General features: G+C 51.4%; 1 protein-coding gene across 8 annotated transcripts in view; it reads right to left on the bottom strand.

Moving 5' to 3' along the window:
* Positions 1–6,989: 6,989 nt before the first annotated feature.
* Positions 6,990–15,435, bottom strand: part of MAST2 (microtubule associated serine/threonine kinase 2) — a 252,949-nt gene continuing 244,503 nt past the window's right edge. For 7 of the 8 annotated variants that reach the window (XM_064281895.1, XM_064281897.1, XM_064281899.1 and 4 more), the window contains 13 exons: positions 14,440–14,572; positions 13,445–13,610; positions 12,851–12,952; positions 12,469–12,591; positions 12,192–12,301; positions 11,662–11,816; positions 11,213–11,496; positions 10,915–11,112; positions 10,025–10,251; positions 9,704–9,826; positions 9,165–9,301; positions 8,851–9,044; positions 6,990–8,577 (listed from right to left, as the gene is read on the bottom strand). In XM_064281895.1, the coding sequence (XP_064137965.1) occupies positions 7,046–8,577; positions 8,851–9,044; positions 9,165–9,301; positions 9,704–9,826; positions 10,025–10,251; positions 10,915–11,112; positions 11,213–11,496; positions 11,662–11,816; positions 12,192–12,301; positions 12,469–12,591; positions 12,851–12,952; positions 13,445–13,610; positions 14,440–14,572 (3,484 nt within the window). In that variant the 3' untranslated portion in view covers positions 6,990–7,045. The remainder of the gene's footprint in view (positions 8,578–8,850; positions 9,045–9,164; positions 9,302–9,703; positions 9,827–10,024; positions 10,252–10,914; positions 11,113–11,212; positions 11,497–11,661; positions 11,817–12,191; positions 12,302–12,468; positions 12,592–12,850; positions 12,953–13,444; positions 13,611–14,439; positions 14,573–15,435) is intronic. The other variant, XM_064281898.1, reaches the window with a different exon arrangement.

The raw sequence follows: 15,435 nt of genomic DNA, 5'->3' as shown, positions 1-15,435 counted from the left end.
ATGGCCTTGCACCTAGTGTTGAACCTGTTTAAGCAGGTGGGTGCTCAAGATTGGGTACAAAGAATTCTCCTTTCTGGTACTAAAATTTTAGTGTGTGCTGAATGTCTCTTTTAAAATAAACTAAAATGGGAATAAGAATATATGCCTGTAATGTTGGACCTTGTGCCTGCACCTTACCAGGTAGACATTGGGGAGGGCAGCTACAGAGCAAGCACCATCTTATTATCTACCCATTGGCTGGCTTATGGAGAAGGGCTGCTTTTATTTCCTGTCCTACATTCCTTTGTTTTTTTTCTTTCCTGTTTTTCATTTTTTAGTTTATTGCTTTGTGGCATCTAAGACCCAGGGATCCTTTGAGAAGTTGGAAGATATCTTTTCTGACCAGTTGCCACATGATTTGCTTGATACCGAGCCAGTGGAAAATGGCGTAGAGGCCAGCCTAGTAACCACTGAGCCGTGTGTGTGTGTGTAAGGGCGGTATGCAGCTCCTTTGCCCCATGGTCTTGGGAGCAGGTCTGAGTCTACCTCTGTGTCCTGTCCCATGATCTGAGCCCTGCGACTATCCCTTCTGGCATGTTAACCACAGCCCCACCAAGGCAGAAGGTAAGGGGACAGACCAAGACCAGATCCCACTGTAGGGGTAGATCTTGGAGCTGAAGGAGGGGCTCAGTGTTTTCTTGGCTAGGAAGGCCAACCACCAACACGGGAGGACCTCAGGGATAGTCGGGCACAGGTCTTAACAATGCTGTCCTCCACCTTGCCAGAGATGCCAAACCTTGGCCATGGCCCAGGCCTGTGCAGGCTGGCTATATCCTTACCACTCTATGGCAAAGGCCGAGGGCTTCCTAATACACCCACCTCCCCTGAAACCTTTGTGGGACTTCCCACTTGCTCCCTGGGTCTTTGGACCTCATGAGCTTTGAAGAAGCTTTGAGAGCCAATGTGGTGTCTTCCATGGGTCTCCTCTTATTGGTGCAAGAAACCAGCCTCATGGGTCCTCTTGGGACAAGAAGCAGATCTGGGCCATGCTTGGTTTCTAAGGTGGTCTCTGCTGCCAGTTAACATCCCAGAGTAGGCATCTGTGAGGCTTCAGTGGCCTCAGAAGCCAGAGGGTCCAGGTGGAGGCCTAGCTGGGCCCTCTGCTGCCAGCTGCTCAGCCTTGCTTTAGCTCTAGTCACTTGTGACAAACAACGTTGTTTCCTTACAAATTCCAGCATGTGATGTTGGTGCCCTGTTGTTACTTGTGAAAAACCTGTTCTGTTGTCTTTGATGTAGTCAAAAAAATTCATGTAGTTTATGTAAAAATACCTGATTCACAAGGAAGCCAACTGTGTGTCTTGTGTTGGGACAGTTCATAATGTAGTTCCTAGACCACTTTTGCAAATTGTTCTTGTCACCAGTTGTGTTCAGACATTGCTGTGCAGTTGTGGGGAAGGGCGGGGGGAAGGTGAGGGAGATATTTTTTGGTCTTTTTGTTTACCTTCCTCAAGAGGGGACAGTTTGGCCAACTTGCTCTAGTAATGCAATAAAGACATTGCAATAAAACACCTTATTGTCCTCATGTGATGGTGGGATGGGCTGGAGAGTGGGGCAAGAGGGAAGACGACTGGGATGTTGAAAGCCCTTGAATCACCCAAACCTTCTCTCCCAGGAGCACTAAAAGACTGATCCTTACGATGAACTGGGGCCATCGGAGGCTGTCCTCTTCTCCCCTCCAACAAGAAGCTAACCCAACAGGCATGCTGCTGGAGTCCTGTCCATTCAACACAGGACACAGGGAAACTCAGAAACTGACTCTGGGAAAGTTAACTCTGAGAGCCATTTCCTACCCAATCCATCTACTGCCAATTTTTAGAAAGCCCCGTTTGCTGGTTTTCATCACCTCTTTTTGCCTGGAAATCAAGCATCTCCATGTTCTACTCTAGGGGCAGAGGGAATAGACTCAGTCTACTGTTACTGCCCCGGGCCCTTGTTACTCACCTGCCTTGTGCTTTGTTGAGATTCCTGCCTGTTGGGAATATAATGAGCAAATGTGTGAAAACCTCCAGTTGTGAAAACCTCTGGTTGTGCAAACCTCTAGTTGCAAGGGACATTGCAGCTCTCAGCCATGTCTCTCAGGCCCCACCCAGCTGTGTACTCCATTACAAAACAAGATTGGGGACAAGAACAACAGTCTGTGGTTCTAAATGACCTTACCTACGCCCCTTCTCCCCAACACTGTTTAGCTACACAGCACCCCCAAGACCGCTGCTAGGAACTATGGATTATCTCTCCTAATACCAAGAGTTGACAGCTTCCACTTCTATGCTGAGGATGTTCAAATTCCTATCTCCAGCCCAGGAGCTGAATGTCTTCATGCGGGGCCTTGGGTTTCCACAGGCACTTCAAACTTTTTGTTTACTTCACAGAGAAAATGTATGCTTGGCTGTGAATGCCCCTCACCTTCCCACCCCCAAACCTACAAACCTGTCTATATCCATGTACCTCCTCACCCCTGTTAAATTACAAAAGGTAGCCTTCCCCCAACTAAAGCCAGTCCCTCCACATGTATTTTAAATCCTATTTTTTCTTGCCTTCTCAGGAATTTCATATGATCTATCAGTTCTTTCACTATTATTTCCTCTCAACTTGATCATCCCCGTTGACATTTAAACATAGTTGGATGTCTCTTATCCCATTTCCCCAATCCTATCTCAGTCCCATATCCCTTTATCTCTTTTCTCCCCTTCAAAGCCAAATCTTTTAAAAGAGTTGTCTAAATTTGTCTTCATTTCCTCAAGCATTTCAGTACAGGTTCCACCACTACCTGGAACTGCTCTTCCTGTCTGCGATGTCTGCAGTGACTGCGTCCTCCACGAAACACTTGTCCGTTGGGTCTGACAACTCATTCATCTAGTTTTCCTCCTACATCTCTGTTCCTTTTAAGTTTCCTAGACAGGTCCATCCTCTGGCCCTCTTCTCACTTATGCTTTTTTCCCTGGCAGTTTTATCCACACGTAATTATTTGTGTCCCACCTAGATCTCTATTGGAAGGTCCCTCATATTCAGCATGTTGAATGCAGGTCACCCCTAGCCTTTTGGTTCTCTTCTATTTCGGTGAATGGAAATATAATATATCTGGCTATGTAAGTCAGAAATATAGTCGTTACCCATGACATATTTCTCTGCTTCATGTCTGCCTAAAACCCACCACCAGATCCTGTCTTGTGTACCCTCTGAATATCACTGAAACACACCACTTCTCTCCAGCTTCACTGCCTCACTACTATCTCTCTCTTACCTTGATACTTGGAAGGCTTCCCTTCTTCCATTCCTCCCGCCTTCAATCCATTCTTACAGCCTCTGAGTCTTTTCAAAGTAAAAATCTGAACATGCGTAAGACCATTGAAGAACTTTCTATTGCTCTTAGAGTAAATTTTAAAATGGTCTAGTTTCTCTCAACCTCTCTAGCTTCATCTCATACTTTTCGGATCTTAGTTCAAGGGTCATTTCCTTAGGAAAGCCTTTCCTAGTCTAGGTCAGGTTGCCTTGTTAGGTTACTATGTTCTTTTCCCTCTCAACCCTTACCGATCTGTTTATCCATCTGCTTTTCTGACCATAAGATGAATGTCTGTCTTTCCCATTACTTTATGAGAAGGGTTCACATCTCTTTTTGTTCGTCCTTTTATCCTTGGGGCCGAGCACTGAGTAAATTTTTTGCCGAATGATTGAAATATAAGACCCAAACATCCCACTATTTAACCACTTTCCTTGTCCTTCAGATTCACTCCTTCCCAGGATGTACCTCTTATCTATGGCTTTACATTCTTCCCTGTCTAGCCTGGACCAGTGGGCCTCACCGATTCAGTGTCATTAAGACTGCAGTACACGTTTGTCATTTAGGCTGCCCAGCATCTGGCCTAATTTTAGGGATTTCTCCATTGTGTGCCCCTTGGTAGGAAGCAGGACCTCATCTCTCTTTGCTACAGAGTACTGTGGGGGCCCAGACAGCTGGTCAGGGCTTGGCTAAACAGATGTCCTCGCCTACGACTCAGAATTTGAGCAAGCGATGCCAACGGGGAGGGCTGATGAGACTGGGTTCGTGGCAGTGGTGGTTGGTCTGGCAGTGACCAAAAGTGGAGGCCTCCTTGGCCAGAATGTTGCTGCTGCCCGACCCCTCGTTATTACTTAATGCTCCTTTCTGGAGCCTGTTTTTTAGTCTCCTCTCAGTCCCATGAACTACCCCATATCCTCTTACTGATTCCATTTCTGCCTACAAGTTAATCAGATTCAATTTCTGTTGGTTGCAAGAAAGACTATGATGGAGAAGACAGCCTTAGCCGGGAATCACCGCAATTGCTCCTTTTCCAGTTCACATGTCCAGGCTGACAGGCTGGAGAATACACAGATGCCTGAGTTGTGCCAAGACAACTTCGAGACCTCTAATCTCTGAGAGTAGTGGTTAAGATTTTGAGCTCTGGAGTCAGAATGCTTGAGTTGGAATCTGGCTTCATTTTGGGCAAGTTAATGTTTTGTTGCTTCAATTTCCTAATCTGTAAAATGGGGCTGATAATAACTACTTCATAGAGGTATGTGAGGAGTAAATAAATATGTATAAGGAGCTTAGAAGAGTGGAGCATAAGTGCCTGAAAAAGTTGGTTATTGCTGCTCAGTGGTCATTCTAAGTCAGCTCTCTCTCATTTCCATCGTTAGCTATTTCAAACCCTCCCCCCTTTCCTTAAACTTACTATTTCATCATTCTCAAAGATCTCACCCTCTCCTTCATAGAAAATGGATCATCAGACAAGCCCTCCAACTTTCTGCTACCAGAGCTACAGGCCCCATTGCCTCTGTCACACTGGAATTGGGGCTCACGTTTTATCCAGCTCAGTCTCTGGTTCAGGGTATCATCTCCCACTTCAATTCTCTTTTCACTGCCCCACGGCCACCCTACTCCAGCCAGTGATGTTGGGCCTTCTTCCCTTCTCGTTCTACACATTCCCTGTACAATCCACATCTACTCCGAAAGCTTTAATTACCATTTATTCGCTGATGGCTCCCCAATTGAGGTGTCCAGCTCCTCTCACTTTCCCGCCTTCTTTCCAGACTGGTATTACCTCCTCACTGATACTGTCCTCGTTCAGACCACCGTGAACTGTTCACTACATCCCTTTCTCTCTGGTCTGCTGCTCTAGTCTCTACACTACACTGGAGCCAGAGTAATCTTCCTAAACCTCAAATCTGATCATGCCATCTCCTTGCAAGTTACCTTTCAGAAACACCACACTCCCCACGAGGGTAACCCCAGTCCAAGGTTTCTCAAGGGGAACATCGCTGGTGCTTGGGGCAGTTGCTGTATGCGTTGCAGAATGCTTAGCATCTCTGTGCCTGCCCCACCTCCAAATGTGTCATTGTGACAAAAAATAAACACCCACATACCAGACAGTGGCGATGGTTGCACATGAATGTAACTAATGTCACTAAATTGCGTATGTAAAAAATGTTGAAATGGTAAATGTTTTGTTAATTAAAGAAAACAAAAGCAAAACCACACCCTACATTTCTAACCCCCTAAAGGGGGCAGTTCCTTCCTCCCATGAGCTGCTGTCCTTCTCTTTATCTGAGGATGTCACACTTCCAACCAGATCCTGACATTGTGAGACGCTCATTCCCAGTCCTCCCCCTGGAGTCCTCTTGGCAGCAGCCTGTGACCTGCGTTCCCAATACCCAGAATCCGCAGGCCTAGGATCTGCTATCAATGAACGTCTTAAGAGGAAGAAGGAAGTTGAAGAGGGGACTGGAAGCTAAAGGCCCTGTCAGAGTGGGTGGAGCGTGCCCTCTGGTGGCTACAGCCTTCTTGCGCAGAGCGACAAAGAGCAGTGCACGTGTGCATAAGGCACCCAGAGGCATTTTCCTGTCTCCAGGCCCCTTGAAGCTTCTCCTTCAGACTTAGGCACTGGTTTGTGGGACTACTGGTGCAGGAAAGCAGTTTTGCAGGTTCTCCATCACCACGAGGCACTCTTCTTTTAGCCCACCACAGCCCAGCTCCCCACTTGTGTGACTACCTCACTCCCAACATTCTGCAGTTCCATTCACACCTGGCCCCACTGATGTGCTCCTCGTTTCCCTACCATCCACACCACCCACCCTCCCACAAGGGCAATTCTAGCCACTGGACATTGCACACCTCAGCAATGTCCATCTCCTAACAAAGCCTTATTACTAAATTCAGTATGCAGTTTCTGCTCTCACCTCACCTGACCGCAACATTTTAACTATCTCTCTCCGCTTAAAAACTCTTTAGATTTTATGATTCTCTTCTGCTTTTTCTTTTTGTGTGTGCGTGCCTTAAATGTTAGTGTTCATTGATGTGTTACTGTTGATACTTCTGAAATTTCTTGTTTCTAGATTTCCCTCAGTTCCAAACCCATACAAGAGCTGAACTCTTTACCTCTCTCCATTTGTCCTTATTTCTTGGCCAAGAGGCACACCAAGTTAGAAAGAAGTAGCAAGTTCTTGGGTTCTGGAGTCAAAAGGGACCCAGGTTCTAATCCCAGCTCTGTCCAAGCTTGTATGACCTTGGGGGAGTTACTTAACCTCTGAAAAACTGAATTGCCTCATCTATAAAGTAGGAGTGTTATTTGTTACATGGCCTTCTCTAGATCTCTATCACTTCCAGAAAATGTATAAACTCCTGGAAGACCTCTAGGCCCATTTTCACTTTGAATTATTTTTGGTTTCTTGAATATACCACGTGTATGGAATATGCTGTGCTCTTTGCTGGAACATTCTTTCTTAACCCTCACTCTGCTATCCCCAGCAAACTACTACCTATAACCTATCCTTCAGGTTTGAGCTCTGATGTCATAGTCTCTGGGAGCCCAGCCTTGGTTAGGTGTCCCTCTTCTGAGGGTGGAAACTGTCTTATCACAACTATGATCCCAGCAGGAACACAGGATCTAGACTACATGTGTTGAATGGAGAAAGGAAGAAAGCCAAAGACATCAAGATGGTTTCCAAGAGCTTGTATTACACAGGTCTCAGTGCAAGAAAAGTCAGACAACTGTTAAGTTTGCTTTAAAAGCTCATCAGGTGCCAATGCCAAGTCCTGATATTTCTGAGGGCCCCCTGGTTCTTGGCCTCTCGGGAACCGGCTGGGCCGAGGCTCTTGGGTGTGTGGGCAGCCTCTGCATGGAGCATCCTGCTTACTGTCACCTGAGGAATCAGGCACTTTGGTGATGCCAAGGGCTGCCTCCGGCTCCTCTTTCTCTACTTGTAGACATCCAGGCTCCCATAGCCAACTACGGCTGGGAAACTTACAAGGTGAATGGGCCAGTCCAGGAGCACTAGGTAGCTGTGACTTCCCTTCCTGCCTGGAAGACAGGTTCTCAGGGTGGGCTGGAGCTGTGGTTTCCAAATCCTGGGGGCTGGCTGGCCCAACTTCCATCATTGCCTTTCTACTTGGGGATGCCTTCTCTAGGCCCTCAGTAAGAAATTTCCAGGACCATGGGCTTGGCTCCCCAGGGGTGGAGGAAGTGTCAGAGCAACTGATGGGGATGAGTCCTGAAGAGCTGGGGCAAAGTGCTGTTAGTGCCTGGGTGTGGAAGCGCTGGGCCTTCCAGCAGCCTTCCGTGGAGACGGGGTCTGCGGGTCCAGCCCTACCCAGGCTGGGGGCTGGTGAGGAGGTGATGGCAGCCTCCTCAGAAGCTTTCAGGCTCCCAAGCCACCTCTGGGGGGCACTGGGGCCCTCTATTCTGGGAGGCCCCAGAGTGACCCCTGTCAATAGATCTGGGGCCACTGGGCCCTGACTCTTGGGGTCAGTGGGCAAGAAGGCACCCTCTTCCCCACCCTCTGCTCCTCTGAGGGGTAGATTCTGGCCCACTTCTGGGCTAGGTGCCAAGCTCGGCTCCCGTATGCCCTTACTGTTTTCAGGCCCTTCATCGGTGTCATCCTCTGAGGAGTCTACCTCACGGATGGCTTCTTGCTTCTGTAGTGACTCTCTCCGTTCAGCCCGGTCCTGCCGGAGGGTACCCAGAGCCCGTGAGGGAGCAGGCTGCAGCACCCCCTTCCCTGGAAGTGCCCCCTTCCCGGACAGCACACTCCTGGTTCCAACTACCTCCAGAGGGCTGACTTCCCTGGGTGTGAGTTCCTTCTTCAGCTCTGGGTGGGGCAGGTCAAGGCTATGCTTGTGAGAAGTGGCTAGCTTCTTCTCAGAAGCAGCAAGAGCAGCCGCCAGTTTCTCAGCTGACTGTACCCTCTTAAGCAGTGGTGAGCGGGGTGGCTCCACACTCTTGGGTCGCGAGAGTTGCCTGCCTAGGGGTGGCGATGAGTGAAGCTTGGTGGGGAAGGCCTGGGCACCATGGCCGGACAGGGGTGATGGAGAACGCTGGGGTGAAGCTGCTGGTGGTGGTGGAGACGGGGTGTGAGCCAGTGGTGACAGGGGGATGCTGCCTGCTGACTTGCGCCGTGGAGAGCGGTACTGGCGTTGGAGCTTGGGTGCCAGACCGTGCAGGGAGCTGGGCCGTGTGTGCCCAGAGCCAGCTGGGGAACTGGGCACACTGGAGCTGGGGGAGCTGCTCTGTGATGAATTCCCTCCCACTTTGCACAGACAGAGAGAGAAGGATAGAACAGTGTTAGTTGTTAAAAGTGACTGAGGGGCAAGACAGGGCCTAGCCCTGGAATGACCGGCCCTGGAATGACCGGTCAAGGTTACCTCACCAGTGCACCAGAGCCCAGGCTATGGAAACAATGTCAACCACCCCTCCCAAAGATTTTGCTGTTCAGCGGGTGGGGTCTGAGAAAAGCAGAGAGGGGCAGGCACGTTACTACCTCCCAGGGACTGTTTCTGTGACCTGCAAAAACCCTTCATACCTGAATGCACAGCATCAGGGGTCACCCGGTAGCCCTGAGTAGGGGATCGGGGGGAAAGGCTGTGGCTGTGTGTTGGAGAGCCTGGCCCACTCTCCCCTGATGACAAGGAGCGGTTGAGGGAAGAAAGGCTGCGGCTGGTGTGGAGCAGGGATGCCTGCTTGGTGATCTTCCGGAACAGGGAGCTCCTTTTCCTGCTGTAGAGGTTAGGGCAAAGGTGGTCTGACATGCTTACACTGGGCCCAGGACTGGGGAGCCCAGCACACACTGGCTCCAAGGTGGTCTGGTACAGACTCTCTGGGCTAAGGCCGGCTCACCTCTCTTGCCCATCCTTGCCCCGGCTCCGCTTGCTCCTTCGGGCCATCTTGGCCTTGTAGCTGCCCTTCCGGGCTGGTCCCACTTTAATGGACGTGTTCTCCAGAGGTGTTGTTGAAATAGAGACCTTGTTTCCACTCTGGGGAGCAGAGTGTGAGGCATAGGCTGAGACGGTGGCCACGTCCTTACCCCTGCCTTTGCCCCTGGACATGGGAACACTGCAGCTCCAGCTTTAGCCCTGAATCAATGTTTCTGAACCACAGACCTATCTGCCCTTTTGACGGACTATGAAATGGCTCTGGAGCCCCAGAGTGATCCAGGGTGAAGGAAGGTAGAGAAGAGACTCATCTGTCCTGTTCCCCAGTCCTACCCTCAGCTCAGAAGGACCCTGGGCCTTGGTCAGTGAGGGTGCTGTCTTCTGGAGAACACACTGTGCTGTGGCTACACCCAAGTTGTGTGTGTACGTGCAGCTGTTCTCAGTGAGCCCGGCTCTCCTCCCCCCATGGCCAGACCACAGCGCACAGCCATACCCAGCACTAACCTTCAGGATCAGCTCCACCACCTCTGTGTGCACCAGCCCTTGCACAGGCTCCCCGTTGACGTGAGTGATGAGGTCACCCTGACGAAGTCCTGCCTCACTGGCTGGACCTCCATCCTCCACATGCTGCCCCAGGGAGAAAACTGTCCTCAGCCTGGAGCCTGAGCCTGAGCTGTGGGCCTGGTTCTGCTCGCCAAGTGGTGATTCCCTTACCCCCACCCTTGATGCCTTCAGGGTAGTGTGGGCAGGGACGGAAGCAGGGGTAAATAGACCCCACTAAGGGGAAGGTGATGCCGGGACACAGGTCTGGACAGCCAGACGTACCCACACCATATGGTGCACAGTGTAGACATCTGAGTCGCCCATGTAGACACGGATGGCCCTCAGGGTGAAGCCGTATTTCTTTCCAGCTCGGTGGATGATGATGGGGGGCCTCAAGCTGCCCAGGGCCGGCGAGAAGTCCCGGCTTGGAGAAGAGTCCCTGGACGATGGGTTGGACGACTGGGAATGGGGGGACATGGGACTGGCCAATGGCGAGCAGGTGTGATGCTCTGGAGGAGGGAAAGCCAGGACTTAGCAGGTCCGAGTGGCCTGACCTGCCGTGCTCCCAGCGCAGCTGCTGTGGAGTCTGCTGTCCCAGCACCAGCTCCAGTTACAGACAGACCCTGCGTCCAGTCCCATCTTCCCCACAGCACTTGACTGGCAAATCCTGCTCATGTGCCCAGGCCCAAAGAGATCCCTGGGTGGTGGTGGAGGAGTGAGAGGGTTGGCAGCTAGCATTTACTGAGTGCTGACCATGTATTTTTCAGGGACTATATGAGCTGTTCATACACATTTAATGCCACAATTATCCTACGAGGTAGCTATTATTATTATTCGCATTTTTTGCGAGGAGCTTGAAGCCTGGTGGGTTAAGCAACTTGCTCAGGGTCAAGAGTCATTTGAGTGTTACGTCCTCTGCCTTCAGAGCCTAAACTTGTTACACTACCCTGTCCTGCCTCTGGACATGCACAGACAGCCCTGGACACCAATGCATACCTTCGCAGGCCTCTAGTCCATTAATAAAGGGACACGCAGGGACATATGGTCTCCCAGATGCTTGCTCCTCAACACACATACACACACATCTGCTACACGCAGACCCTTGCTGCAGGTCTGCAGAGATTCGAAAGTCCCTCTCTGGAGAGTTTTGCCCTTGTTCCCTAGGGGCTCACCCGCAGGAATGAGGAGGGAGAGAGCTGTGGCTGAGGCAGACTTGATCACTTTGTTGATGGGGCGGGCAGTGCGCTTCTCTATAGAGTCCCCAGAGAGCAGCCGGTGGCGGGCCCTGCGTGCAGCCAGGTCACTGATGGCCTTGGCTGTGGCTCCCTCAGCCAGCTGCGGTGTCGCACATCCTCCTCGGGTCTCCGTGGCTGTGGGCCCAAGTGAGCAATGAGACTCCCAATGCTGCTGAGCCTCCCTCCCTGCAGCTTCCCCCAGCCCTGGCCTTTTCGGCCACCGACTGGGCCATACCTGGACTGGAACCGCTGCTCTGGCCAGCAGACTCCTCATCTAGCTTCAGCGGCTGCTCCACTGGCCGCTCAGGGACAGGCCCAGATACCCCCTCTCCAGATGGGGGTGTCACAAGCCATGTACCCTCCCGCTGCTGCCTCCTAGGGGTGCTGCTAGCCTCCTCAGGGCCCTCAGGGAAGCGGGGCACATCCAGGAGGCCTGAGCAGCGGCGCCGCACTGTCAGTGGAGGGCTTGAGTCACTCTCTGTGTGGGATGACTCGGACACTGAAAGCCGTTTCCGCAATCTGTGAGGCACAAGACCTGGGGTGAGATGGCCCGGACGGTGTCCCCCCTCCCACCAGGCTGCTGCCGTAGTGAATGTCCCCTCACTGCCACTGGCACTCCTCCCATGATTGGTAGCAACTGATGGAGGCTGTGCTGCCCACCCTGGGTGAGCTCTAGGTACTCACATCTCAGGGGAGCCAATCACCCAGCTGCGGGCTCGGCCCTTAAGCCCTCCTAGGCCGTCTGAGCGGTCCTCCTTCTCCTCACTCAGGCTGCGCTTGGTAGGGGGTGGTGTATGGTGCTCCTCGAGCAGAGAGAGCCGCTCCAAGCTACTGTACACCTGGAGGCGGGGGGGGGGGGGCACAGGGGAGGGTCTCCAGCAGACACCCCCCCACCCCGCCTGGTGCAAGGATGAATCCTGGATACTTGAAACCCAGGAATTTGAGCCAGCTCTCCCCTCCCCGCCACCTGCCTTCACCAGCACGCACTAGTTGAACATTTGGGGAAGCTATTCCGCTGGCCTGACCTGGCCTTGCCCTGGTACCTCCTGTGTCAGGGCCTGCAGTGGTTCTAGAAGCACCTGCCATATGCAGCCCCAGCCCTCTGCACCTCTTTTCTAGAGATGGCCCCATCACCACCTCCCCAGCCTGCCCCAGGCCTCTTCTCCCAATCCTCCAGTCTGTTCTGCCCAGCCTGGGCCTGCCCTCAGCCGCACCTTGCTGAACCTTGGAGAGCAGGAAGAGAACTGGCGAATCTCGAGGCAGCCATCCTCACTCACATCCTCCTCGTCCTCTGAATCAATGTGGTGGTATCGCTCTGAGCGGGCTGGGCCAGACACACAGAATAGTTAGTCCCCTTCAGAGTACCCTGGTGGTAGCCTCCTTGTGACCCTATCAGATCTCAGTGGGGTCCTGATGCCAAGGTCAGGGGATGTGTTTCTGAGCCAACTGGTAGGACTCCCACCCCACCCCACCTCACCCTGGAGGCCTTACTGTCAAAGTAGCTGGTATCATCCTCTGACTCTAGCTGAGGGATAAATTCAGCTTTCTGGCGAAGAAGTCCTGTCCAGTCCAGACCCATAAAGAATGGGTGCTGCTTCACCTCAGAGGCGCTGCCTGTGAACAGGGCGGGCATGGGCCATGGGGTGGGATGAGCTGTGTGGAGTCCAGGTCAGCAAGTGAGAACTCAGACCTTGAGAGGCTAGACCTGGAGCTCTTAGCTCAAGCACCTTTCTCTCTGCCTACAGGGAGCAGGGCAGAGTTTCAGGACCCACAGGGCCTATCCCCACCTGAAGGTTCACCTCCAGGCTGCACAGACTCAGCTGCCCTTCCCCCCCTTCCGCAGTAGTGAGAAAGGTCAGTGGGTCTGTCCTACCTGTGCCCAGCCTCTCAAGAGGGTTCTGGTGAAGCAGTTTGGAGGTGAGGTCTTGGGCGTCTGGGGGCAGTGCATCATCACCCTCAGGCCATACAATCTCATCTGAGGAGTCATCAGGGATGAGAGAAAAGTTTGAAGGAGTGGGCGAGAGAAGGGTCTTGGAAGGCAGGCATAGAAGGCCTGGCCCAGAGCCCTTGAAAGCCTTGCTTGGGACACCATTTCCATAAGTTCTATAGGTCTCACCCCTCCTAAGGGATGTCACATGCCCTGGACCATGGCTTGCTCTTTGATCCAAAGTGGTCACTGCAAAGTACTGACTTCCCTTGTCCTGAGGCTCTAGCTTACCCTGCCTTTTTGCTCCATACACTCACACACACACACCCCTCATACTCACAGGTTATTACATATTACACATATATAACGCATGTACACCCATGCACACATGAGGGATACATGAACACAAACACTGGACAAGCCTCAGGAGACACATAGGGATATATACACATACACACACACCCCCCACTAAGATGCAAGCATAAATCATATTTGTAGGTCCAGACTCCCTCCCCAGTGGGCCAGGGTAATGGTACCTACCACTGATCACTTGGCCAAAGAGCTCCTCCGGAGTGTCTCCAAAGAAAGGAACGCAACCCACCAGGAATTCATACAGGATTATGCCCATGGCCCACCAGTCCACTGGCTTCCCATAGCCCTGGCGCAGGATTACCTCAGGTGCAATATATTCGGGAGTTCCGCATACCTGGGCGCAGAGAAACCAGGTTGATACAGCCTCCTGAGGCAGCTCACTGGCATAACGGCTGGAGGGGTGGGGATGTGCCCACTTCGGAAGCAAAGAAGTCTCTGAATGAAGACTCAGCTCACCTTAGTTAATAAACAAGATCAACAGGAGCCCCAGGGAACCAGGGTTGGGACTGTCGATAGCATAAGTTTATGTATTTCTGCAACATTCCATCGTAGCTAGGAACCCACACTCCCTGAGCCCTCAATACTTCCCCTGGCATCTGGTCCCCATGACTGGCCTCCAGTCTCCCTAAGGGACAGACCCTACCAGTCACAGGACTACTACAGGGACTTAAGAATAGTCACAAACAAAAACGTCAAATCAAGGGACATCCAGAGGTCAGTTTGAGGAAGCTGGACCACAGCCTGATGGGGATCTGGAGCTGTGCTCTACAAACAGCAGGCCCTGGGAGAGGCTTGCCCTGGACTCTGGGTGGGAGGCTCGGGGTTGATCTAACAGCAGCCTGTAAATGTCAGTAGTTACAGCCCTGGACTCCGGGTGGGAGGTGCAGGGCCAATCTCACATCACTCTGTGTCAGTGGTTGTAGCACCCATTTTCTCCAAACCCTAAGGAAAAAGATGGCTTTGGATTTTAGATCCATATGATTCTCATGGCCCATCCTGTTCTCCAAATGTGCCCCCTAACTCAGTACCTCCCTAGAATAAAAAGGTGAAAAAGATAGAAGCTCCCAGTCTTTTAAAATCTAGCATAGGGTGAGCACGGGGCTCCAGGTCCTTATTCTGAGGTCTGAAATTCGACTGCTAAGGTGCCAACCATTCTCCCTCACCTGCTTGTCTAGGAACTCCCGAGCATCCTTTTCAATGTGGCCTTCGTATAAATTTGTCGTCAGGCTCATGAGGCCAATTTTAGAGAGTCCAAAGTCAGTGAGCTTGATGTGCCCCATGGATGTAATCAGGAGGCTGGGAGATTGGAGAAACAAAATCATGGAGTTATTTCCTGGCTTTCAAGAGTGCTGATTTAAGCACATGCCAAACTCTCTCACACAGGTTTCTCTGGGGGCCTGTGGGGCATAAATAGGGCAGCTTCAGCAGGGAGACAGGCGTTTCTGAAATGGTAAATAGCTCTGGCTTTGTGAGTACTGCATTCTGCACACGCAACTGACTTGCCTTTCACCCATTTCCCCCAATTCCACTTCTCTTCTTTGTCTTCAATTAAATTCTATACGGGGGCAGGTATCGGCCACGTGAGGAATAGAATTTTTTTACAGAGTGATCAGTCTCATCCTATAGTTGTTGCCCTGGTCACTCCTGGTCCCTTCTCCTCACTTGAGAGGTTCACAAACCCCTTTTTCAGGGAGAGGAGGAAGGGATGCGTAATCCTGCTCCATGTCCATGGCCTGTCTTAGGAGGACTGGTTGGAGAAACTAGTAATAAGCACTCAACAGAGAATTCTCTCTTCTCCCTCCACGTACTCTGCCTGAGCCATTTCATTGTGTGCCAGACTTCACTCCACCACCCTTTTATTGTAATGATTCCAAATTCAGTATCTTTGGCTCTGACCCAACTACCCCAATGTCTTATAGGCTCTGTAAAAGTCGACCTATGCAAAACAAAGCCATGCCTCCCAACCTATAAACTCAACTTCTTCTCAGTGAAAAACAACAATTTGTTACTTACTAAGCTCTGTGAGAAGTGCTTTGGATATATTCTGGCCCCCAAAATATTTTACAGAATTTAACTAACACAACAAAGGTTGGTATTATTATGCCCATTTGAGAGAGGGGGAACATGAGGCCAGGAGAAGTTTAATTAACAGACCCAAA

The sequence above is a fragment of the Loxodonta africana genome, chromosome 3 (assembly GCF_030014295.1).
Source record: "Loxodonta africana isolate mLoxAfr1 chromosome 3, mLoxAfr1.hap2, whole genome shotgun sequence".
NCBI classification, from domain to species: domain Eukaryota; kingdom Metazoa; phylum Chordata; class Mammalia; order Proboscidea; family Elephantidae; genus Loxodonta; species Loxodonta africana.
This window is presented reverse-complemented; position numbering and strand designations above follow the sequence as displayed.